This window comes from Eleutherodactylus coqui, chromosome 2, assembly GCF_035609145.1.
Source record: "Eleutherodactylus coqui strain aEleCoq1 chromosome 2, aEleCoq1.hap1, whole genome shotgun sequence".
In the NCBI taxonomy this organism is placed as follows: domain Eukaryota; kingdom Metazoa; phylum Chordata; class Amphibia; order Anura; family Eleutherodactylidae; genus Eleutherodactylus; species Eleutherodactylus coqui.
This window is the reverse complement of record NC_089838.1, coordinates 300,146,566-300,172,335: the sequence shown is the minus strand read 5'-3', so window position 1 is coordinate 300,172,335 and position 25,770 is coordinate 300,146,566. Positions and strand designations below refer to the sequence as shown.

Genomic DNA, 25,770 nt, shown 5'->3' with positions numbered 1-25,770 from the left:
CGACCTCTGAGTCCGATAAAGTAATATTGAGGTTTACCGATTTACCGAGATTTCCTTTAAAATTAGAGAGCATCCCGAACCGTTTAAATTCTGTTAAGACGTTAGGGAGAGCAATTCTGGGGTTTGTGATGTACAATAGTAAGTCATCCGCGTACAAGGCTACTTTATATTCTTTGTTGCCTAACTTAGCGCCGCCGATGTTGGAATTTGCGCAGAGAGCGTTTGCCAGAGTCTCCATGACCAGTATATACAGGAAGGGAGACAGGGGACAGCCTTGCCTCGTGCCATTACGAATTTGTATGGATGACGAAAGCTGACCGTTGATCCGGACACGTGCGGAGGGATCCTGATACAGAGCCATTATCCAGCTCCTAAATCCGGGGCCTAGACCCACAAGTCCCAAAACCGCCTCCAGGAACCCCCAGTTCACCCTATCGAACGCTTTTTCTGCGACAGGGGATCGCCGGAATTACGTGCCCGAGACACAAGGGCGAGTGTTTTTATTGTGTTGTCCCCTGCCTCCCTCCCCGGTACAAAGCCCACCTGGTCCCCATGAACCAATAGGATGTAAGGCTGGAGGCGTGTAGCTAAAATTTTTAAAAAGATCTTAGTATCTATATTTAGAAGGGAGATCGGTTTGTAGCTACCGCAGGCCAAGGGATCCTTCTCTGCTTTAGGTATTACTGTTATCACTGCCTGTAACGCTTGAGCCGGAAAAGGGCAGGCATGAGAGATAGAGTAGAATGCCTTAAGCATCAGAGGGGCCAACTGTTCTTCAAGTACTTTATAGAAGCGAGGCGTATAACCGTCTGGCCCTGGGCTTTTCCCGATTTTGAGAGATTGGATTGCCTCCCTCACTTCTTGCAAAGAGAAGTCCCCCTCGAGCGCCCTCTGATACGGAGCTATTTTATGTTAAAGTGAAACATGTCAGATTTCCAAAATTTGGCCTGGTCATTAAGGCGCAAAGAGGCTTGGTCACTAAGGGGTTAATGAGAGTTTTTTTCATTGTGCTACGTGTCCACCACTGTCTGCCCACCGTGAAGGCGGCGCAACTATTCTTTGTTAATATATGCCATGTCTATTAATATTTCGTTCTTTGAACAGCCCATATAAATGCAATTTGTTCCGATGCAAGGCCCTCAAGCTACATGCTGACGTATTTTCCGCCCATGATGGGGCTGTCTTCATTGCTCTTAGAGAGACTAAGACTTTTTGTCTTCACCTCATTTTTCTTACTCAATTGATTTCTTTGTCTTGTGTGTCAGGGGATCCGGGTAGGTTATACGGACCAAAATTAGAACCATCACTTGGTCAGACCATGCCCCAATGTCTTTGTCATTACTTATTTTCCTTCGTTCCCTTGGTGACTTAATTAATACATCCTTTCCCACCGGAATATGAATCTAATTTAAGATTTGAAGTAGAAATGTTTTTCACCATTACCTCTCCATCAGTTTCTACTGTGTTCTCAGTTTGGAATGCCCACAAAGCCTATATGAAAGGTTTATTTCTAAAATTCCAGGGCTAAAAGGAAGCGAGAGAGAGTTAACTTCCCCAACTGCGCAAATTAAAATTATTGACTCTCTAAACAAAGCTAATCCTATGCCTCATAGAACTGAAGAGATATTTAAATTGCGTCCCAAACCTCAGAGTCTCTTTGCGGTACAACGTGATATTGTTTCCACTGAATGAACATGCAATTTTAGGCTGCATTCAGACGAACGTATATCGGCTCGGTTTTCACGCCGAGCCGATATACGTTGTCCTCATCTGCAGGGGGGGGGGGATGGAAGAGCCAGGAGCAGGAACTGAGCTCCCACCCCCTCTCTGCCTCCTCTCCGCCCCTCTGCACTATTTGCAATGAAAGGAGGTGGGACAGGGGCGGGGCTAAGTGGGGGAGAATTATCCCCGCCCCCATCCCGCCTCTCCCCATAGCAAATAGTGCAGAGGGGCAGAGAGGAGGCAGAGAGGGGGCGGGAGCTCAGTTCCTGCTCCTGGCTCTTCCATCCTCCCCCCCTGCAGATGAGGACAACGTATATCGGCTCGGCGTGAAAACCGTTCGTGGGAATGCACCCTTACACCCATAACAGTCAGAGCATTGCTGGCCAAGCAACTTAAGAGTCTTAGATCTAACAAGAGGATTAGATACCTTTAGACACAAAATCACCCATCCCCAAGAATTGTCAATGCATTTGCCTCGCATAACTCTTCCCTTCATAATTTAAAAGAGGATACAAATACGCCTCAACCCCAATCGAAAGACATTTTAAACTACCTCCAGAGTATTAATCTCCTTTCCCGGTCATCCGACCAATTAGCCTCTCTCTCTACACCAATCTCTATCGCTGAAGTTGTAGAAACCGTTAAAATGTTAAAACCCCTCAAATCCCCAGACTGCTTCTCCATACTGAATGAAAATACTCTTCATTTCTAGCGCCCTGTTTGGTTATGGTGTTTAATGAGGCAATGAATGGGGGTTACTTTCATTCAGAAATGTTAGAGGCCCTTTTTGTTACCCTACCTAAAACTGTTGAAGAAACTACTTCCTGTTACGTTCGTGTGGGCCACTAAGCACCGGGCCCACACAAACGTGACCCGAAAAATACGGGTTGGGGAAACTGACCCTTTGCTGCGAGGAAGATGACTTGGCCCTACCTAACAAGCGGATCGATCGCCTCTGTTAAGGTGGCCCCACGCTGGGACCACGGCTCTGCTCTCCCTAAAAGGGTGATACTCGCAACCAGGTGGAACTGACACATTAAATGCACAAACTCACTTACCACACAACCTCGCACACTAAAGCAGATGGTAAAGCTGAATATAAAAGCGAGGGATTAGTTTGTACATTGGCCAATGAACTTAAGCTGCAAGGCCCGACAAGGCTCCTCGTGTCTTGCAGTCCCTACTGTAGCAAGACACTAAACAGGCGACACAGGGCACTACACACACAGCAAGCTGACTAGACACTACACACACAGCAAGCTGACCAGACACTACTCACACAGCAGACAAGACTGAGGAAATACAGCTTCCTAATTGCAGAGGGGCTGGGGTATATAACTACACCCAGACCCAGGGTATTGGCTGACCTGAACAACCACACCGAACCAGCTCAATTAACCCTCACCTGTGCAGGTGTGCTCCTGGAATTGTGTAGAACAACGAACTCCAGCAGCACAAATTAAAACTTCCCAGGCTAATTTCCGTCCTATCTCCCCATTGAGCACCGAGGTTAAAATTTACACTAAGATTCTCAGCATTCAACTCTTTTCTATTCTCCCAACATTGATTGCTGCAGATCAAGTAGGATTTGTCCCACAGAGACAAGCTCCCGATGGAATGTGCCTAGAGATGAGCGAGCATACTCGATAAGGCAAACTACTCGAGCGAGTAGTGCCTTATTCGAGTACCCGCCCGCTCGTCTCTAAAGATTCGGGTGCCGGCAGGGAGCGGTGGGGGAGAGCGAGGAGGAACTCTCCCCCCTCGCTCCCCCCTGCTCACCGCCGCAATTCACCTGTCACCTGCGCCAGCAGTTGAATGTTTAGAGACAAGTGGGCAGGTACTTGAATAAGGCATTACTCGCTCGAATAGTTTGCCTTATCGAGTATGCTCGCTCATCTCTAAATGTGCCGCTTCCTAAATCTCATTAAAACCGCTGAAATAGGCTGTATACCTTCTCTATGCTTGGCTTTGGAGGCAGAGAAGCCAATTGATCGGATCCATTGGGAATATTTAGAGGCTAGATTGGGAAAATTTGGTTTCTCTGACTCCACTAAGGGTGCATTCACATGAACGTATAACGGCTCGGTTTTCACGCCGAGCCAATATACGCTGTCTCTCTCTGCAGGGGGGGGGGGGGGGCTGGAAGAGCCAGAAGCAGGAACTGAGCTCCCGTCCCCTCTCTGCCTCCTCTCCACCCCTCTGCACTATTTGCAATGAGAGGAGGTAGGATGGGGGCAGGGCTAAGGTCTGCGAATTAGCCCTGCCCCTTGTCCCGCCTCTTCCCATTGCAAATAGTGCAGAGGGGCGGAGAGGAGGCAGAGAGGGGGCGGGAGCTCAGTTCCTGCTCCTGGCTCTTCCAGCCTCCCCCCCTGCAGATGAGGACGACATATATCAGCTCGGCGTGAAAGCCGAGCCGATATACGTTCGTGTGAATGCACCCTAAATGTGTGATTTTGTCATTATACTCAGTACCATCTGCATGGGTTTTCACATCTGGGTGTATTTCGTCTTTATTTACAATTTCTAATGGCACCCGACAACGTTGTCCTCTCTCACCTCTCACCTTTGCCCTTCTCATGGAACCTTTAGCCGAACAGCTCAGAACTAATAATAACATCAAAGGAATAAAATTAGGACATCAGGAACACAAAATAGGACTATACTCTGATGATGTCATTTTAGTTTTAACGGATTCTTTAACCATGTTATGTGTTTTATAACAGCAGAAAATGAGTAAGCCCCCCTATGAAAACCAGAATACAAATTGAATTGAAAAGGGTTAACCCTTTCCAATACAATTTGTATCCTGGTTTTCCTAGGGTGCTTAATTTTTTTTTTCTTATACAACGGCGCTATCTGCTGGCTAAAGCCAGTACTGCATGAGGTGACACGTTGGATAGGCTCCGACAGCAGAGAGGCTGGCAATATACAGTAAGAGAACCCCAAAGGACGTCTTCCAACATCAGAGCTGTACAGTCTTAAATCATAATGTCTTCAGACGTCAGACAGTGGATTGGAGAGGGTGAAAGACTGTTCTGTTTTAATGCAACGTTCGATCTATCTCTGGATGTACCGGCCTGTAGAGTATCACTCTTTCAAAATCTGGACCCAAAACCAAATGTAACACATTGATTTTCATGTGAATTTTGGTCAAAGAAATGTATATTCCGCATAAAAAAACTATTGGCTATTGTGTAACGCTAGGGCTACATGGCGACACGTGTTGCACTGTGAGGTCGCATGCAGGGGTTGTCAATGGTGTTGTATTGCAATCTGCAAACTGCGTCATCACAGCTGCAAAAAATCCAACTTGGTTGTATATTGGTTGCAGGTTGCACACAACTTTCTTACCATCGGCTTTAGTGGAAGTCACTGGCACCTGAGACTTGACTGGGGTTTTTATCAGCCAAATTGTGGTTCTGAAACAGTCGCGAAACTGTTTGTCACATGACTTTTCTGCAACAGATCTTACCGTATAGCCCTAGCCTAACAGACAAATTTCAGCTCTGAAACAGTCGTGCAACAGCAAGGGCTTACTCACACAAGCGTATTATGGCGGCTTCACATTTGTACGGTCAAGATTTGTGTGTGTAATACGCAGGCAGAAGAACCCAATGATTTCAATGGGTTCATTCTCATTTTTTGTTTATATGCACCATTCTGCGCACAGGAAAAAAAACGCAGCATGCTCTATTTTAGGCTGCATTCCCATGAACGTATATCGGCTCGGTTTTCACGCCGAGCCGATATACATCGTCCTCATCTGCAGGGAGGGGGGGAGGATGGAAGAGCCAGGAGCAGGAACTGAGCTCCCGCCCCCTCTCTGCCTCCTCTCCGCCCCTCTGCACTATTTGCAATGGGGAGAGGCGGAACGGGGGCAGGGCTAATTCTACCTCCCTTAGAGGCAGAGAGGGGGCCTGAACTCAGTTCCTGCTCCTGGCTCTTCCATCCTCCCCCCCTGCACACGAGGACGACGTATATCTGCTCGGCGTGAAAACCGAGCCGATATACGTTGGTGGGAATGCAGCCCACGTGTGTATTTGTGTACCAAAGGCCCCGTAGAGGTCTATGCGGTGTGCCCACTCATAACCCGCATAATTGTGCAATTCCGGCAGGAAAAATAACACATCTTGAGCTAATTAGGCTACATAACATATTAAAAGTGCGCAAAAATACAACTCTCACAGCGCAGATATGTTGCATGCCCATGTGTAGCCGCCCTTATGCACAGATTTGTATGCATATATAACGCCATTGATTTACATAGGGCCATTCAGACCTGTGTTTTTCACATGCACATACTACGTAATACGCGTGAGTGAGCCCCAAGTCACGCAAATGTTTTGGGTTGTGCAACTTGTTTCCATGTAGCCCAGCCGTGGGGCTCACTCACACAAGTGTATTTGCCTTGCGTATTATGTGTGTGTTTCTTACGCACATGATGCCATATTTACACCACCAATTGTTTTGAGGTTGCACAAAACTTGCACTAAAATAGACCTCATTGTTTACAGTCGGTCAATTCCTCACAGCATGAAGGAATCCCCTGCCATAGCTGGCACAGCTGTGTCAGAGGAACGTGATGTACTCCCTATGTTTTCAATGGGGCTGGCGCTGCTGCCGCCGGCCCCATTGCAAACAACGGGTGATAGCGCAGACTTTCTTAGCGCTGCGAGCTTTGAGTGAACACATCGCAAACGAGTATGAAACCATTGAAAATCATTGGTTTCATAATCAGGCGGTTTCACAAAGGCCTCATGCCCACTGGATAATTCTATTTACAACATCCGCGCGGGTGTCCCGCACGCGTGATCCGCGCTCATAGGGATGCATTGGACACCCGCAGGTCAGTAAATACCTGCGGATGTCATTTTTTCCTGCCGCGAGGATCGCATGTGCAGAAAATCACCCGCAGCATGCTCCATTTTCTGCTAGTTTCCCGCACGGACGGCTCCCACAGGCTTCCACTGAAGCCTATGGAAGCCATCCGGATCCACGGCACACGAGCAGCTGACGTTCTGCTCTGCCGCGGGAGCGTGGGAGAGCAGGAGTTTAAAAAAAGGTGCACGGCGCATGTGCGCCACACATGAGCACATCCACTGGGCAGCAAAAAAGAAGATCCGTCCGCGACGGACGGGAACCTGCAGCGTCCGGACAGATGAGTAAAATCTATTTTCAGGCCTCATGTCTGCGGGAAAGGAGGGACCTGCTGCGGGATTCTGCATGGAGAATCCGTGCGGGCCCGAATTTCCCAGTACACATGAGGCCTTAGTCTCGCATCGCTTGTAAACATATCGCAAGTGGGTTCGAGCCCTAATGTGCAGGGCTGAAACCCCATTGACCGCATTCATTTTTCATCTACAGTATGTCCTGTTTTGTTCTGTATTACAGGCCAAAATAACTTATTGAAATCAATGGGATTCCACATATTTGCAGTGAATACCCATGATATATGCGTATTCCCTGCATATTTAGCCATTAAATCACCTTATTGGGGCCTTCTTGCGGTTTTTGGTGTATGTAAATACGCAGTGATTACTACACATTGACACACACCAAAAAAACACAAGAGAGTGAAAATGCATACTGTCGTTCGGTCGCATTGATACACACGTAATACATAGGGCAAATATGCTTGTGTGAGTGAGCCCTAAAGAGTTAATGCAATAATGTCTGATCAGTGTCAGGTGGCTGCCATCAGCCATATAAACCTGCAGGTGCTAGCTGAGACTCTCTCTCCTCTCACTGCTATAGATCTCAAGGTCTGTATGGGGCTCGGGGGGTAAGGGAAGCTGGGTAGGTTAAACACATAATCCATCTGATGTATGTGTCTTCTATAGAGTGTGCTGTAACTATGGCCTCTACAATCAGTAACACCAGCAAGCTGGAGAAACCAGTGTCTCTTATATGGGGTAAGTGGAAGGATGGTATGTATGTCCATGTAGCTATACGAGGGCTTGTCCCGCAAAAAAAACAATTCTAGAGTAATTTAAGGCGGCAGTGTTACTCCCTCACCAAGGGCCACACCAGCCTTATTGTTTCCTTTGAGGGGCTGACTAACTGTAAGACTGTAGTGTCTCCTATATTGGTGATGCACAGCCAGAATTACGCACCAAAATCTGCAGACTTTAGCAATTTTTAATTCCATGTCAAAATCTGCCGGTAGCCTGGAAATGTTTGTGCAGAATGTACCTTGGCTTGCAATGCATCCTACAGGCTAATAAAAGGTCCCTAGGGGTACAGTTGAGCTGCGATCAAAACTGTAGCGAAAAACTTGCTTTTTGGCACAGTAAAAAAATTAAACTTTTTTTTTTTTTTTTTTTTGGAGTTTTAATTGCATCTCAACCGCACAGTCTGAATACCTCCTTATATAACCATGGCAGAGAGCACTTCTGCACTCAAAAATGGTGCCTATCCCTGTATTTTAATGCTTTGACATGCCCATGTCCCTTTTCTTGACTCTTCTCATGGTGAGTTAAGTAAATTTTAAAGTGTCAAACTAAATCTTGGTCTACTGACTGGTGGTTTTTATATATCTTTCAGCCTAATTTTATTTTTGGTTCTATCTCTTGCTACTTCAAAATATCTGCTTGCTGCTGGAGAATGGAATCTGTATTCAGTGGCTGAAAACACTTCCTGATGACAGTCCAACTGAGACCTCCCATCTTATGTCTACCAGAAAGCACATGGGGGTGATTTATGAAACTGTCTAAAAAGAAGTCTTAGCTGCTCATCATAACCAATCGTAGTGCAGACTTTATTCCTCATGGTGGTCTTGAAAAATAAAAGCAGGTTTGATTGCTGCGGATGGGGGTAACAAGTAGTCTTAAGCCCAATTTACACGGGACTAATGCTGGACAAACTATGCCTGACTTGCGTCCCCACATGGACACTCTCCCATGCTGTTGCACAGGAGCAAGTATCGCTAGCTTGCAGCGGGGTGGTTGGAGATTTCACTCCTCAAGCTCCCCCACCCCTCTTCATTCACTTGACACAGCCACTGTTCACCACTGAACGGCTGCTGTCTACACTGAACGATCACCATTCAGCTAATCTTTCATCATTTAGGCTGCATAAAATCCTCAGCGATGATCGTTCAATACTGAATGGCCGCTGTGTAAGTGAATGGAGAGGGGCAGGGAGTACGAAGAGGGAAATCTCCTGCAGCCGCCCCGCTCCCTGCTGGGGGCTCTGTCAGAGCCAGTGATACTTGCTCCTGTGTAACTGCAGGGGAGTGAGTACACAGGGACGAGTGTTGGGCATTGTTTGTCCCCTGTAAATAGGGCTCTAATGTAACAGTTTTAATAGGCTTGGTATATTCACTGGGGCACATCATAGGGCTCAATTTTCTAATGAAGGCCAGGGTTCTTATTTCCCTTCTGTCTTTGGTCAGGTGTAGATGGAATGTAGTAAGCTAAGTAATAAATAGTATTAGAAAAAATGTATGTCACCGCGCTGCAAGGTACTTAGTATTATACAAAGAACACTCTTCCTTTAGTATTGCACATAAAGGCTAGTGATGGTATAAGAAAGACACTTACTGGGGAGGAGGGGGGTGTGTATGGACACAGAAGCCCCCTCCTTGAAGTGTAGACTGCAATCACAGATGATGGTACACACCGGTGTACTGGATAAATCCAAAGTTTTTATGAATAGTTAATCCACCGATTGTGGATAACGTATTATACAGGTACCTGTATAATACGTTATCCACAATCGGTGGATTAACTATTCATAAAAACTTTGGATTTATCCAGTACACCGGTGTGTACCATCATCTGTGATTGCAGTCTACACTTCAAGGAGGGGGCTTCTGTGTCCATACACACCCCCCTCCTCCCCAGTAAGTGTCTTTCTTATACTATCACTAGCCTTTATGTGCAATACTAAAGGAAAAGTGTTCTTTGTATAATACTAAGTACCTTGCAGCGCGGTGACATATTTTTTCTAATACTATTTATTATATATTTCTATATGAGGGTACCCTATACCAGGGAACCCTTATTAATGTCCTGCAGCTCTCCAACTAATACGTGGATTGGGTACTTTTGGATCCCCAGTGAAGTGGAGTGGTTTGAAACCTTGTGGCGCAGTCCTATCTTATACATCCAGTAAGCTAAGTAAACTTTTCTTAATGGGACCCTAAGGATGACTTATCAATGTATGTTGTCTGTAATGACCTCTATTAAACCTATGTTGAGGGCTTCTCCCAGTGTATACATTAATCTGAGGCTGCTATCTTGATGTAAACCTAGCCAGACATTGCACCAGGGCTTGTTATACAGCTAATGTCCATGATTAGGACGTGTTCTCTACCTCCTGAATGGTAGAACTTCCATTCATTGATGTCAAATGATGTTTAAAATGGCAAGGGGACCTTCAAACAAGCTACACTTTCATATAGTGCTCAAACATGTGATAACTGAAAATTACTACCTGTAGGTGTATACAGAGTGTTCCGATAGCCTGACACACACCTCTTACAGGGGGGGCTTTTTGAGATCAAGAAGGCAGTCCCTCATTTTATAAACTCCATCCATTGCCCAAAGTGCAGAAAGAACACAAAAGATGTCTTTCGGTAAGCACTGTGTAATGTGTCACATCTGTGGCGGTGCTGCCTCCAAAGGGTTTATCTGTTGCTACAGGGTTCCCACCACGCAGAATGATCACTGGCCATCCAGCAGTGTGACTATTATCATCTTAAGGGGACCAGCTTAATATCAGAAGTAGACACCCCCTTTAAAAAGAACTGAACTTGGTCGTATAGTATGGCTGCTCTCATATTTGCAGCAGGGGTTCCATCTCCCTGATCCTATACAAGTGAGCTCTTATATTCTCTAGGCACATAATATGGCGGTCACAGCTGGATTGTAAGGTTTGGCATGTATTAATGGACTAGAGTGGGTCTTCTGCTTACCTCCACAGGGTGTGAGCTGAATGAACAGAACAAGACCTTTGTGTTTAAAGTATCAGATGAAGACAAGAGCGAGCACCAGCTGGCCCTGAGAACTGTGAGTACAGCGGTGGTGGGCTGGTAACCTGCACCATCATGTGGATGTGCCATGAGAAGAATGGTGGGGGTCACAATTGTGTTGCTTGACTACTCCAAGCTTTGGTTATATCTTTCTTGAACTGCTGAGTGTTCATTAAGTTGTACTGACTTAAAGATGAAACTTTCTTTAAGGTGTGTCTGGGGGACAAAGCCAAAGATGAGTTTCATATAGTAGAAATAGTCCCTCAAGAGGTAGAAGGGAGCGACGCACAACCCGTTCCCATAGCCACTCTAAAGCCATCTATTCTGCCTATGGTAAGTCACAGAACTTTTGCAGGGAAATATCTCTGAATGTTGCTTACACTGACTTCTCTGTCATAGGCTACAATGGTGGGCATTGAATTAACTCCTCCAATAACCTTCCGGCTGAAGGCTGGCTCTGGACCAGTATTTATTAGTGGCCAACATATTGCATGTAAGTGTGTCACTGATGTACTCTAGCTTTAACTGTTGCCAATATATTGAAGTAAACTTGTTCCCTATGGGTATACTGTTAATATGATCTCGGCTTGTAGGGGCACATGTTCATCTCATGGTGCAGCCTTGTCGGTTAGGGGAATGATTCCTTAGCTGACCAACTCATATAATTGTGGTGGTGCCTTAAAGACGTTATCCAAGGTATCAAGTGGGTAGACTAGACTCTGCTGATGGTCATGGTGGGTGGCTCAGAGATCTACCTGAAGGAGTCTAGGACATCACAGCACTGAAACCAAATTGGTTAACCCCTAGTAATCAAACTTTAAAACTGGGAAAATCCTCCTAGAAAGTGACTCGCTATTGTAGTTTGTTTCATGTAAATGCTTAGCACTGAGTTCGGTCAGCTTAAATCCGCTCTTAAGCCCTTGGTCATATAGCAAACTTTAGTCTTAAGAACCTGTAAATCATCTCACCTTTGTGCTCTAGCACAGGGGTCCCCAACTCCAGTCCTCAGGGACCAACAGGTCATGTTTTCAGGATATCCTATAGTTAGAACACCTGTGGCAATGTCTGAGGCACTGACAATAATGACATCACCTGTGCAATACTGAGGAAATCCTGAAAACATGACCTGTTGGCGGTCCCTGAGGACTGGAGTTGCGGAACACTGCTCTAGCAGTATGAGATCTTGTATTTTTCAGGATGAGTTCTGTTTTTTTTTTATAGGAACCAACTTTAGGCACATCATGATGCATTGGCTAACTTTGTTTCCCAGAGGGGGGGGGGGGGGGGGCAGCACTAGATAAGGAAGCAAGTTATAGTTAATCTGTAAGACCACTTAGATGCTGTGGTCAGCAATGACCTAACATCTTTAGGATAAATGTCAGGAGTGACAAGATGAGTATCTTTATACTCCTTCTCTGAGAAGAAAAGACCAAGGGGGTGAAAACATGAAGGAAAAAGTCAGTCAATCCTCCCCTTGGACAGGAAGACTAGCAGAAAAGAGAATCAGATTGTTCTCTACTGCCTGTTCCTCCCATGTTGCTCCCTTCTGCTAGAAATTCAGCATTCCCAACCCCACTTCAAACTGCTCAAATGTAACAGTGCTCTCTAAACTCTTGAATGTAGAGGCCTGGTGGGGGTCTAGCTGATTAATATAGCTGTATTTACACTCGGTGGCAATTCTGCTCCATGTGAAAACCACCTAGTGTTATCTATACCTGCATAGTTGAGGTAGCCACCATCACACTGAAGCCCCAGCAGAGATGGTGGACACCTTGCCGTAAAGTGAACTGTTACTAGACCTGTAAAACACAGGTCACTTATACTGCCGGTATAATATATAATGCTGAAATGTGTTCCTAGTGGAAGAAGATTACTCATGGGTGGAGGAGGAAGGAGAGGAAGAGGAGGAGCAAGAAGAAGAGGAGGATGAAGATCCAGAATCTCCCCCAAAAGCAGTAAAAAGGCCAGCGGCCTCCAAGAAGGCAGGCCAGGCTAAGGTACTTGGTGCAGTCTTGGCATTTAGGCTTTCACACTGATCTTGCTTTCATGGTTTCATCATTGGTTTCTGTCTTCTATGCATAAAACTGGATAGGGACCTCTCTGGTTTCTATTTCATATTGTTTCTGGCCTCTGCTTTTCTAGCCAGCTAAGAGGCTGACAGACACAACATGAAACAATCAGATGTCTGTGTTGCACATTAAACACTATGGGTCTTCTGCATAGATGGAGACCTGAGGCACAGCTGGTGCTGGGAGTCATGCAACAATGTGAAGGTAGCCTAGCTTGGAGCAGTAACTCCCAGGAGACAATGTAAACTGTGAGCGACTACCTGGCACTTTAATACGGACATTGAGCTTCAGTCCGCTGTGCTGCTCCAGGCTCAAGAAACTGTACAAAGTTTAAGATCATTTTACTTGCTGTTGTGGTTCTTGTACCCTTCTGTTAACCTCATTGTTTTTGCCCCAGAAGAAGAAGCTGGATAAAGATGAGCCGGAGGAAGAGTGAGTATAGTACTGTGGTGCTACAGCTTAGATGGCCTGACGTGTACACTTGTACCAGTTAAGGTTATCTTCACATAACGTGTTTGCCCTATTGTGTGCATATGTGAGGAAAGCTCATGATGTATCCATGGTGCCCCACTAACCCAACGACTGCTGGTATCACTCCAATTAGTATGTGACTGCAACTTTTTTTTTTCCCCCAACTATAAAGAGAATGCAGCACCAATGGCTGATCTGCCAACTCAATTTTGGTGCTCTGAATGCCAATTGAGTGTGGCTGTGAGCCCATGCCACCCCATGAAATCTGACAGGTTGGCCAGTAACATGCAGACTGGTAGCTGCTGGAGGTCACTTTGTTCTGACAATGCTCCTCCAGTCCTGATGAGGTATTGATGCTCTTCTACAGACCACTCGGCTCTCCTTGTGTAATGGCCCATATTCTGGTATCTGTTCTTGACTCTGCTGGGAGACGCAGCAAACCTATTTGTGATGGCACATACAGATGTGCCATCCTGGAGGGGCAGGACTACCTGTACACCCTGAGTGTTGTGCCTCATGTACCAGTAGTGACAAGAACACCAGCAAAACACCAAATTAGAGAGGGAATTGTCTCCAGACCCTTAAGGGGGCATCTTGCTGTTTCCTCCCCCGTGCTTCTGTTATCCCTCTTATTTGCATCAAAGCAGGGGAAATAGATTCACAATCACTTCTGCTTCCTAACTAGGCAGATGAACATCCCTAAAGTGTAAATGACTAGGGGTATACTGGGAGCCTTAAAAGGTTTTCCACATAATACTATCGACATCCTCAGCTGACTAGGTGCCTACTGTCAGTGCTGTGATACACATGGCTGCTCTGATGCCTGTATGGTGGCCAACTTGTAACACTAGGCACAGCTCACAGAGTTCATCGATGGCTGTGCCCACCACTGTAGAGGTCAGTAACAGCTTTCTTTCCGCCTTCTCCCGCTGTATGTAGAGGCACTGACAGTATGTGGCCAGGATGCCGAGAAGCAGATCCTAGCCAGTCAAGTATGATGACCTATGCTGATGGGACATCAATAGTATCTTGCATGGAAGACCACTTAAGTGCTCCCTTAAAATCTTTATATTTTTATAGAGGCATCACACAAACTAGCATGGTGTCTCTTAACTTGTAATCCTTGTTATCTATGCCTATACAGTAAGATACAAGATGACATCTGACAAGGCTCAGTTGTGTGAACAGTGACTATTGTATCTGATGGGCTTGTATATGGTCTACAAGACTGGTATATATGATGTATGCTTAGTAGTATAGCCCGTCCAATTCAACACTCACTGTTTACACTACTAATGTGTTTAATTTTTTTTGCTTATAGGAGCTCTGATGAGGACAGTCAAGCAAAAAAGGTAGGTCTTCCAGTCCCATGTTGGCATCTGTAACAAACCTGAGCAGATGCCAGGACCTACCAAGTTTGGGTGAGGGGGTCATGGAGATCTGGATAAACGTGATCTGATTGTCAAGCAGAGTGGAGAAACCAGCGCCGCCCCCCCCCCCCCCCCCCCCAAAAAAAAATCCCCCTGAAGTTGACCCTGTTGTACATGGAAGAATGCTAGTATTCCTCTTGAGTGATTACAACTGTATCTTTTCAGGGCAAAGGAGCAGGACGAGGCAGGAAGCCAGCTAAGAAATGAGCTGTTGGGTAATCTTTATTGTAATTGTCACTATTCTCAATCTACCAATCACGGTGCTAGAAGCTAACAATCACCTTGTCTTTTGCAGGTGCCTCTTTGTCCCGTCTTATTCATTTGGCTGTATATTATAACAATCCAGACTGCCACCCTGTGTGACCATCGTTTTGTGTACTACAGAATACCATCTCTCTCATATACCTGTGCCTATGGCAGAATGGATATTGTCTATATAATATATATGCTCATTGGTGTTCCTGTCCTATAACCTGTAAAATAAAGTCCCTTTTCTATGGGAAGTAAGAAGAAATGTGGCTTTTTATGGGTTTTATTTATTTTTTCCTCACCTAGGAATTGCTATATGTGCACTACCAATAATGACCACATGGTGGTAGAGTTGAAACATTTCATGCACATTGAAAATACAAGTGGTTATCTGGCATTTGCAGGGGGAGAAAAAAGTGAAAGTAGAACCAAAACAAATGGTAACCTACTGTGACAGTACATCTGCAGAAGGCGTGGGAAACCAGAACCAATGTGGAAGAGCGCTCGGTAAATCCCATACACATGTTGTCTAGGAGTCTGCAACTGGTCAATTCAAAAACTGTTGCGTCTGCTTCTGCCTGCCCCATACGTGTCGGGTGTCTGCTACAGATTTTACCCATGCATTTCGGGCCCAACATCCACAGGCAGGTCTGATTTGCAGAATCTGCACAGGTCACCCATGTGTAAGATCAGCAAATCAAGCCACCCATAGGGATACATGGGCCGCTGCAAATAAAATAAAGCATGCGGCTTTGATTTTGTGGATGGTTCGGGGAAGAAAAAAATCACAGCCTACTCCATTTCAGTGCGGATCCTGCACAGACTGCTTCCATTGAAGAACCACAGGGTCTGATTCCACTGCAGGGTCCCAATCATCCATGGATATGAGGCCTAATGCTCTTCTGCAATGTGTACATTCCCTGACAAAAACTGACATCCATTTCAAGAAGTGGGTGGCCACCATAGTTGCCATTGTCACTTATCTGGTGACAGCATTCCATCTGTCAGTGTAAATAGGAATAAATCTCTGTAGAGGAGAGAACACTCCTCCCTCAAGGTGCTGTTTCTTTACCTTTTGAGGCCACTTTTGGGTCCTCTGAATAGCTCCAGATACACTTGCAGTGGTTTTGCCTGTGGCTATCCGCTTTACAATCCATTGTCATAGGATCTGTCATGTGGGAATTCGGCTCAACTGGAAATAGCTACTCCAGCACTTCGGTGCCTTCTCTGATCTCATGAAAACTGCCCTTGAAGATGGGAAAGTTAAAGTCTGAGCTACTGTAGTGACAGGACTGGTATAGACTTACTTGGGTGTACCTACCTTTTTTCGTAGTCTTGGCTGCAGACAGATGTCATTTACATGTGAAGACTGAAGTCTGGAAGTGCTGTTGAAGAATGTAAGCCTGGCCTTAAAGATTGCTCCACACCAAGCTTCTGCAAAGTTATTATATTGTACATGGACTCAAAGGCCATCCTAGGATCTATTTTTTTTTTTTTTTTTTTTTTTGTCACCCAGTCTCAAAAAAAAAAAAAAAAAATGAAGCAAGTCATATGCATCCTAAAATACCAATAGTTCTACAGATAGTTTTGTACTTTGACTATATACATTGGCCATCTCTGTAAGGCTAATGTCACACAGGAGCATGCAATATGGGGTCATGAAACCCTGACTGATATTGAGCATGGGCGTAATACAAGGTGGTTTCGTCTCAAATGCCTTGTGTCTCTTCAGGGACGTGGTGGGTTCACAATTGTCTTAAATTAAAAACCTCAACACTCTTGTATCGTAGGCCGGGCAGGAACACCCAAATATTGGACATGCAACTTTTTTTTGTGTGTGTGTGTGTGTGTGTGTTTAAAAAAAAAAAACAAAAAAAAAACCTTGTTTTTGATCCTATTCAAAAGAGTGGGTTCATATTTGTGCATCTCAAAGTACAAATCCTCTTTGTTTGTTTTTTTTGTTTTCCTCAGGCCGTGTGAAAGTGGCCTAACTGAAGAGAACCCACAGAATAAAGCTACCATTTTTGTTTGGGTGTTTTTTGGTGCTGGCTCCACACCTGTAGGGCTTATTCACACGAGTGTATTTCAGCCAAGCTAGGCAGCGTGTATGCCGTTGGGCTGTCTTTCCGTTCCCTCGCTGGCTCTCTGCAAGGGGAGGAGGTGGGACAGGGCGGGAGCTAGAGTGCGGAGCTCCCACCACTTGCTGCTGTTTGCCACCCTTCCCATTGCAAGGAGAAGAGAAGGGGGACAGCGTTTAGCAGCCACGCTGTTAAACTACCTCCCTTCTACTACAGCTGTCATTGGCCCCCATAGGAGTCAATGCAGCTGCCGCCGCCAAGTGTCCAACCAGCTGCTTTTATGCTGCGGAGATACGCCCCTGTGCACTGATTGCATTGTAAACTAATGGCATGAAAACCCGGCCAATATAAACCCATAGGCTGTAAAAACTACTTGCTAAATTGTTTTTCCATTTCACCTTATTTAGGGATTTCTGTTTGTTTTTTTTCCCTTCACTATGCATTAACCCCTTGAGTGGCACGCCCAGAAATTTTCCAGGACGAGCTTCACTGCTCATAGCCTGGAAGATTTCTGGGCTTTATCATCACTATGGGAGCTGCAGAGCACAGTGCCACAAACTGTGACAGTGTGCTCTCCCTGCACAGACCCACAGAGAACAAAGCAGGACATTGAGAAGCCGGAAGATATTGCCGATATGCCGGCAATCTCCTGCTTCTAATGTCCTGCTTTGTTTACAGGTTGCCATAGAGACCACCGGCTTGTCAGAAGCAAGCCGATGGTCTCTGACAGGGAGAGCTGGTGGTTAGCTGTTAGGACAGCCAGGCACCAGCTCTTACGGCAGAGATCAGAGAAAAACTCTGCTGTGTTAACCCTTTACATGCTGCATGTAAAGGGCTGTCACTATGGCCAGCAGTCTTGGTATTTAGGCTTTCACACTGATCTTTCTTTCACGGTTTCATCATTGGTTTCTGTCTCCTATGCATAAAACTGGATGGGGACCTCTCTGGTTTCTATTTCATATTGTTTCTGGCCTCTGCTTTTCTATCCAGTTAAGAGAGGCTGACAGACACCAACATGAAACAATCAGATGTCTGTGTTGCACATTAAACACTATGGGTCTTCTGCATAGATGGAGACCTGAGGCACAGCTGGTGCTGGGAGTCATGCAACAATGTGAAGGTAGCCTAGCTTGGAGTGGTAACTCCCAGGAGACTCAATGTAAACTGTGAGCGACTACCTGGCACTTTAATACGGACATTGAGCTTCAGTCTGCCGTGCTGCTCAAGAAACTGTACAAAGTTTAAGAAGATTATTTTACTTGCTGTTGTGGTTCTTGTACCCTTCTGTTAACCTCATTGTTTTTGCCCCAGAAGAAGAAGCTGGATAAAGATGAGCCGGAGGAAGAGTGAGTATAGTACTGTGGTGCTACAGCTTAGATGGCCTGACGTGTACATTAGTACCAGTTAAGGTTATCTTCACATAACGTGTTTGCCCTATTGTGTGCATATGTGAGGAAAGCTCATGATGTATTCATGGTGCCCCACTAACCCAACGACTGCTGGTATCACTCCAATTAGTATGTGACTGCAACTTTTTTTTCCCCAACTATAAAGAGAATGCAGCACCAATGGCTGATCTGCCAACTCAATTTTGGTGCTCTGAATGCCAATTGAGTGTGGCTGTGAGCCCATGCCACCCCATGAAATCTGACAGGTTGGCCAGTAACATGCAGACTGGTAGCTGCTGGAGGTCACTTTGTTCTGACAATGCTCCTCCAGTCCTGATGCGGTATTGATGCTCTTCTACAGACCACTCAGCTCTCCTTGTGTAATGGCCCATATTCTGGTATCTGTTCTTGACTCTGCTGGGAGACGCAGCAAACCTATTTGTGATGGCACATACAGATGTGCCATCCTGGAGGAGCAGGACTACCTGTACACCCTGAGTGTTGTGCCTCATGTACCAGTAGTGACAAGAACACCAAATTGGAGAGGGAATTGTCTCCAGACCCTTAAGGGGGCATCTTGCTGTTTCCTCTCCGGTGCTTCTGTTATCCCTCTTATTTGCATCAAAGCAGGGGAAATAGATTCACAATCACTTCTGCTTCCTAACTAGGCAGATGAACATCCCTAAAGTGTAAGTGACTAGGGGCATACTGGGAGCCTTAAAAGGTTTTCCACATAATACTATCGACATCCTCAGCTGACTAGGCGCCTACTTTCAGTGCAGTGATACACATGGCTGCTCTGATGCCCGTATGGTGGCCAACTTGTAACACTAGGCACAGCTCACACAGAGTTCATCGATGGCTGTGCCCACCACTGTAGAGGTCAGTAACAGCTTTCTTTCCACCTTATCCCGCTGTATGTAGAGGCACTGACAGTTTGTGGCCAGGATGCCGAGAAGCAGATCCTAGCCAGTCAAGTATTGATGACCTATGCTGATGGGACATCAATAGTATCTTGCATGGAAGACCACTTAAGTGCTCCCTTAATCTTTAGATTTTTAGAGGCATCACACAAACTAGTATGTTGTTGTCTCTTAACTTGTAATCCTTATCTATGCCTATACAGTAAGATACAAGATGACATCTGACAAGGCTGTTGTAGTGTGAACAGTGACTATTGTATCTGATGGGCTTGTATATGGTCTACAAGACTGGTATACATGATGTATGCTTAGTAGTATAGCCCGTCCAATTCAACACTCACTGTTTACACTACTAATGTGTTTAATTTTTTTGCTTATAGGAGCTCTGATGAGGACAGTCAAGCAAAAAAGGTAGGTCTTCCAGTCCCATGTTGGCATCTGTAACAAACCTGAGCAGATGCCAGGACCTACCAAGTTTGGGTGAGGGGGTCATGGAGATCTGGCTAAACGTGATCTGATTGTCAAGCAGAGTGGAGAAACCAGCCCCCCACCCCCCCAAAAAATCCCCTGAAGTTGACCCTGTTGTACATGGAAGAAGGCTAGTATTCCTCTTGAGTGATTACAACTATCTTTTCAGGGCAAAGGAGCAGGACGAGGCAGGAAGCCAGCTAAGAAATGAGCTGTTGGGTAATCTTCATCGTAATTGTCACTATTCTCAATCTACCAATCACGGTGCTAGAGGCTAACAATCACCTTGTCTTTTGCAGGTGCCTCTTTGTCCCGTCTTATGCATTTGGCTGTATATTATAACAATCCAGACTGCCACCCTGTGTGACCATCGTTTTGTGTACTACAGAATACCATCTCTCTCATACACCTGTGCCTATGGCAGAATGGATATTGTCTATATAATATATATGCTCATTGGTGTTCCTGTCCTATAACCTGTAAAATAAAGTCCCTTTTCTATGGGAAGTAAGAAGAAATGTGGCCTTTTATGGGTTTTATTTATTTTTTCCTCACCTAGGAATTGCTATATGTGCACTACCAATAATGACCACATGGTGGTAGAGTTGAAACATTTCATGCACATTGAAAATACAAGTGGTTATCTGGCATTTGCAGGGGGAGAAAAAAGTGAAAGTAGAACCAAAACAAATGGTAACCTACTGTGACAGTACATCTGCAGAAGGCGTGGAAAACCAGAACCAATGTGGAAGAGCGCTCAGTAAATCCCATACACATGTTGTCTAGGAGTCTGCAACTGGTCAATTCAAAAACTGTTGCGTCTGCTTCTGCCTGCCCCATACGTGTCGGGTGTCTGCTACAGATTTTACCCATGCATTTCGGGCCCAACATCCACAGGCAGGTCTGATTTGCAGAATCTGCACAGGTCACCCATGTGTAAGATCGGCAAATCAAGCCACCCATAGGGATACATGGGCAGCTGCAAATAAAATAAAGCATGCGGCTTTGATTTGTGGATGGTTCGGGGAAGAAAAAAATCACAGCCTACTCCATTTCAGTGTGGATCCTGCACAGACTGCTTCCACTGAAGAACCACAGGGTCTGATTCCACTGCAGGGTCCAATCATCCATGGATATGAGGCCTAATGCTCTTCTGCAATGTGTACATTCCCTGACACTTGTACTGGAAGCAGGCAAAAACTGACATCCATTTCAAGAAGTGTGTGTCCACCATAGTTGCCATTGTCACTTATCTGGTGACAGCATTCCATCTGTCAGTGTAAATAGGAATAAATCTCTGTAGAGGAGAGAACACTCCTCCCTCAAGGTGCTGTTTCTTTACCTTTGAGGCCACTATTGGGTCCTCTGAATAGCTCCAGATACACTTGCAGTGGTTTTGCCTGTGGCTATCCGCTTTACAATCCATTGTCATAGGATCTGTCATGTGGGAATTCAGCTCAACTGGAAATAGCTACTCAGCACTTCGGTGCCTTCTCTGATCTCATGAAAACTGCCCTTGAAGATGGGAAAGTTAAAGTCTGAGCTACTGTAGTGACAGGACTGGTATAGACTGACTTGGGGGTACCTACCTTTTTGTAGTCTTGGCTGCAGACAGATGTCACTTACATGTGAAGACTGAAGCCTATTCCTATTCAAAAGAGTGGGTTCATATTTGTGCATCTCAAAGTACAAATCCTGTTTTGTTTTTTTTTGTTTTTTTCTCAGGCCGTGTGAAAGTGGCCTAACTGAAGAGAACCCACAGAATAAAGCTACCATTTTTTGTTTGGGTGTTTTTGGCGCTGGCTCCACACCTGTAGGGCTTATTCACACAAGTGTATTTCAGCCAAGCGAGGCAGCGTGTATGCCGTTGGGCTGTCTTTCCCTTCCCTCCCCCTCGCCGGCTCTCTGCAAGGGGAGGAGGTGGGACAGGGCGGGAGCTAGTGCTGAGCTCCCACCACTTGCTGCTGTTTGCCACCCTTCCCATTGCAAGGAGAAGAGAAGGGGGACAGCGTTTAGCAGCCACGCTGTTAAACTACCTCCCTTCTCCTACAGCTGTCATTGGCCCCCATAGGAGTCAATGCAGCTTCCGCCGACAAGTGTCCAACCAGCTGCTTTTATGCTGCGGAGATACGCCCCTGTGCACTGATTGCATTGTAAACTAATGGCATGAAAACCCGGCCAATATAAACCCATAGGCTGTAAAAACTACTTGCCAAATGCTACAATTGTTTTTCCATTTCACCTTATTTAGGGATTTCTGTTTTGGGTTTTTTTTCCCCTTCACTATGCATTAACCCCTTGAGTGGCACGCCCGGAAATTTTCCGGAACGAGCTTCACTGCTCATAGTGATACAGCCTGGAAGATTTCTGGGCTTTATCATCACTATGGGAGCTGCAGAGCACAATGCCACAAGCTGTGACAGTGTGCTCTCCCTGCACAGACCCACAGGACATTGAGAAGCCGGAAGATATTGCCAATATGCCGTCAATCTCCTGCTTCTAATGCCCTGCTTGGTTTACAGGTTGCCATAGAGACCACCGGCTTGTCAGAAGCAAGCCGATGGTCCCTGTTGCAGGGAGAGCTGGTGCTTGGCTGTCAGAATGTGATCAGGGGGTCCTGATGGGTCTCTCTGGAAGTCCCCTAAAGGGACAAAAATAAAAAAAAGGAATTATTTAAAAAAATAAAATAAATAAAAACATAAAATAAATAAAAACACTTGTCGCCCTTTACTTTGTGAAAAATTAATAAAATTACACGTGGTATCCGTGCATCGTAATGACCCAGAGAAGGAAGTTAGTACATTATTTAACCCCTTAATGACACGGTCCCTTTTTCTTTCCACATTTTTTTTTCTTCCCCCCCCCCCCCCCCCCCCTTGGTTTAAAAAAAAATCGTAGCTCCTTTATTTGTCCATCGCCGTCGCTGTATGAGGGCTTGTTTTTTGCGGGACGAGTTGTATTTTTCAGTGGTGCCATTTAAAGTACCATATAACGTACTGAAAAACTTTTACAAAATTCTAAGTGGATTAAAATAAAAGAAAAATGACATTCCACTATCCTTCAGTGCGTTTTGTTTCTAGAGCAGACAAACTGCAACAAAAATGACAACTTTATTTTATGGGTTGGTACGATTACTACGATACCAAATGTGTATACTTTTTTTTTTTTACTGTAGTGACAAGAACACCAGCAAAACAACAAATTAGAGAGGGAATTGTCTCCAGACCCTTCTTGTTCCAGGGTGCAGCGTACTAAAGGAGGCTGTGCAAATCCAATGGGATGAGGAAAGGGAGCGCTGACTTGACAACCTGCTTCAAAGATGGCAAGGTCCTCATGGCAGACAGCATCAGCATCTACAATCTGTCTTTATCCATCCGTGAGCAAATTAAGAACATCTACAGTGAAGAGGTCCATGAGCCCCTCAATCACTTGAAATGTGTCCAAGTGGATCAGCAGAGAAACAGCTATGACTGTGGGGTATTTGCTATAGCTTTTGCCTTTGGGTTTCTGGCCACTGGTGATCCAACAGCGAGGTACCATCATGAGATGATAAGAGATCATCTAATATCCTGCCTGCATAATTGCAGCATCCTGCATTTCCCAAAAAGGTCAATTACTCACGTCTTATAAGGAAGACATATAAAGTCTAGGATGGGCCAAGACCTTCAACCACCGAGACAGACCAGGATCCTCTGTGTCTGCCATCTCTACCCAACCCCAGATTCCCAGATCACCTCCACTGATTCCTGGTACAGGTTCAGAACCCATAGACCTGTTGGCACCAGTAAGTGACCACTGACTTTCCCCTTGATTTTCCTTTATCATGTTGCTATACTGATAGTAAAACAAAAATGAAGAAAGAGGGTACTGCTATCATAAGGAGGCGTGCGACCTTCATTGTTTTCACTTTTTGTTCTAGAAGGAGCGGGAGCAAGTACTTCTTTACCATCAAACACAGACCCAGAGATCCAGACATTGGATGCCATCACAAAACCATAAAGGTAAGATCCTCCTTACAAAATTAGTATAGCATCTTCTCATGTGATAATACTGTATATGTCTGTATAATAGTCATAGCAACAACCAAAAGTGGCCCCTCAGCCTGCGGGCCCTGGAGCTTTACTGTTTCCGTAGTTCCATCTATAATGAGAGAAGATTTTTTTAATTCTTAATCTGAACTCCATCCCAAATTCCTAATAAGCAGGTGGTTGTGTGCCAGGAACACGTGTCAGGCTATCAGCACATAAGGACCGAATCTATGAGAACATGTTGTACTTTCATTGATATGTTGATCATTTGTCATCTTTCTGTTTCTTGATATTTATGGTGTTTTCTGCTTATTTTGGATACAGTCGTGTGTTCAAATAAGAACAAAATGTGATTGTTCCCACGAAGAGAAACCATGTAATCTAGTAGATATGATCTTTTTTAATGGCTAACAAAGTATGTGTGTCATTAGTGTGTATAAATATGCATGTTTCTTCGGATCTATTTCATTTAAGCCTGAAGAAGAGCCCTGCGTTCGTTCGGAAGCTCACTATTACATCATGTATTTTTGTTAGCCATTAAAAGCTATCATATCTACAAGATTACTTGGTTTCTCTTGCTGGGAACAATCACATTTTGCTCTACTGTCTAACACCGGACCAAACCTTTGTTTTCATTACAAATAAGAAGTCATGCGTTCATGGCAATTGTCTTCTGCCTCACAAGTGTAAGGGTTGGTGTTAGCAACATGCAGAGGTGTAGCTAGGCTTTTCATCACCAAGGACAAAGAATCAGCTTGGCCATCCCATCCTCCTGGGAAACATCAGTCTCACTTCCAGGGTCAGGGAGCCAGCTCTGACATCACCAACACCATTAGGACATAGGCCAGGAGCTTCTTCAGGTCAGTTGGTCTGAAGAGATGGAAAGACGGCATCATCTGCCGAGACACAGGTGAGAAGAGACGAAACTACATTGTAGGTGATATTGACCACTTATGTCATTGCAGAAAGTGGAGATTTTCGTGTTGATCAAAAAGGTGCACAGGAAGCATACGAAGAGCCTCTTATATCACAAGACCTGTCCCTGGCAGACAAAAGAAAAAGTGGAAGACCCCTGATGCTAGCATTGGCGGTGACTTTCGGACAGACGAGCTGGGCGGAAGCCTGTGACGTTATGTCCCCAAACTCCTGGCATCATTGAGGCCAGGATATGAGTGCTGATGCCAGGAGTGGCGATGGTGACACTGTGGCCTCTGATTGGCTGCAGCAGTCACATGCTTCTGCACCGTGCCGGCTGTCATCTGTATTACGGGCCCCCAGCAAAGGTGAGTATACCCTCTTTTCTTATTTTAGGCAGTGTGGAGCTGTGGTATGAGGTTTTGTGTTAATCATAAAACCCTTTAGGTTATGCCTGGTGTCCAGAGTTGTGTAAACTTCAGGTTTTGAAGTGCAGCTTCTCTCTACTGTTTTAGTTTGACGATCGTCTGTATTTTTCGCATTGGGGAGGTGTTATCTTGATCAGGAATTTCTGCATTATTGGTTTATCACATTTCTGTTAGTAATAAGCATTTGTCAATTTTTATTGTTAGATCTCAGAAACTGACCCTTCAGGTAAGGAATACCGGGTTCATATTGGTGCTGTTCCTGATATGTATCTGGCCTGTCCAGGCTGTGTGGAAATATTGTGCGATTTGGCCTGACAGTGGTAGTAGGCATATCCTCGTACATGAAGATTTCAATTTCAAGCAGTGTTGCCTAAATTATGGGGGTATTTGGGTTTAGTTAGTCATTTTTTTTTCTGGTCATCCTTCATTGTGTCGGATGCCGCTGCTGCCAGAGCTAGTTTGAGTATAATATATAGCGCTAATTGGCCAGGCAGTGGTAGTAGACTCTTCCTTGTACATGAAGATCATTCGCCTGTTATTCAGTTTCAATTTCAAGCAGTGTTGCCTAAATATCGGGGGTATTTGGGCGCAGTCAGTCATTCTTTTTGAGGTCACCCTTCAGAACTG

At 45.2% G+C, this 25,770-nt stretch overlaps 1 protein-coding gene across 1 annotated transcript; it reads left to right on the top strand.

The window, feature by feature from the left end:
• The first annotated feature begins 7,576 nt into the window (after positions 1 to 7,576).
• NPM2 (nucleophosmin/nucleoplasmin 2) lies at positions 7,577 to 14,873 on the top strand. The gene is made up of 8 exons (XM_066590048.1): positions 7,577 to 7,634; positions 10,648 to 10,733; positions 10,907 to 11,029; positions 11,096 to 11,189; positions 12,557 to 12,693; positions 13,163 to 13,197; positions 14,561 to 14,588; positions 14,832 to 14,873. The coding sequence occupies exons 1-8, from the start codon at positions 7,577 to 7,579 to the stop codon at positions 14,871 to 14,873; spliced, it is 603 nt and encodes a 200-aa protein (XP_066446145.1).
• Positions 14,874 to 25,770: the final 10,897 nt, after the last annotated feature.

Excerpts from the sequence above, each read along its gene's own strand:
- NPM2 (XM_066590048.1), top strand. The coding sequence starts at position 7,577 with ATGGCCTCTACAATCAGTAACACCAGCAAGCTGGAGAAACCAGTGTCT. Across the intron at positions 10,734-10,906 it reads ACCAGCTGGCCCTGAGAACT|GTGTGTCTGGGGGACAAAGC; the intron begins GTGAGTACAGCG and ends ACTTTCTTTAAG. Across the intron at positions 13,198-14,560 it reads AAAGATGAGCCGGAGGAAGA|CTCTGATGAGGACAGTCAAG; the intron begins GTGAGTATAGTA and ends TGCTTATAGGAG.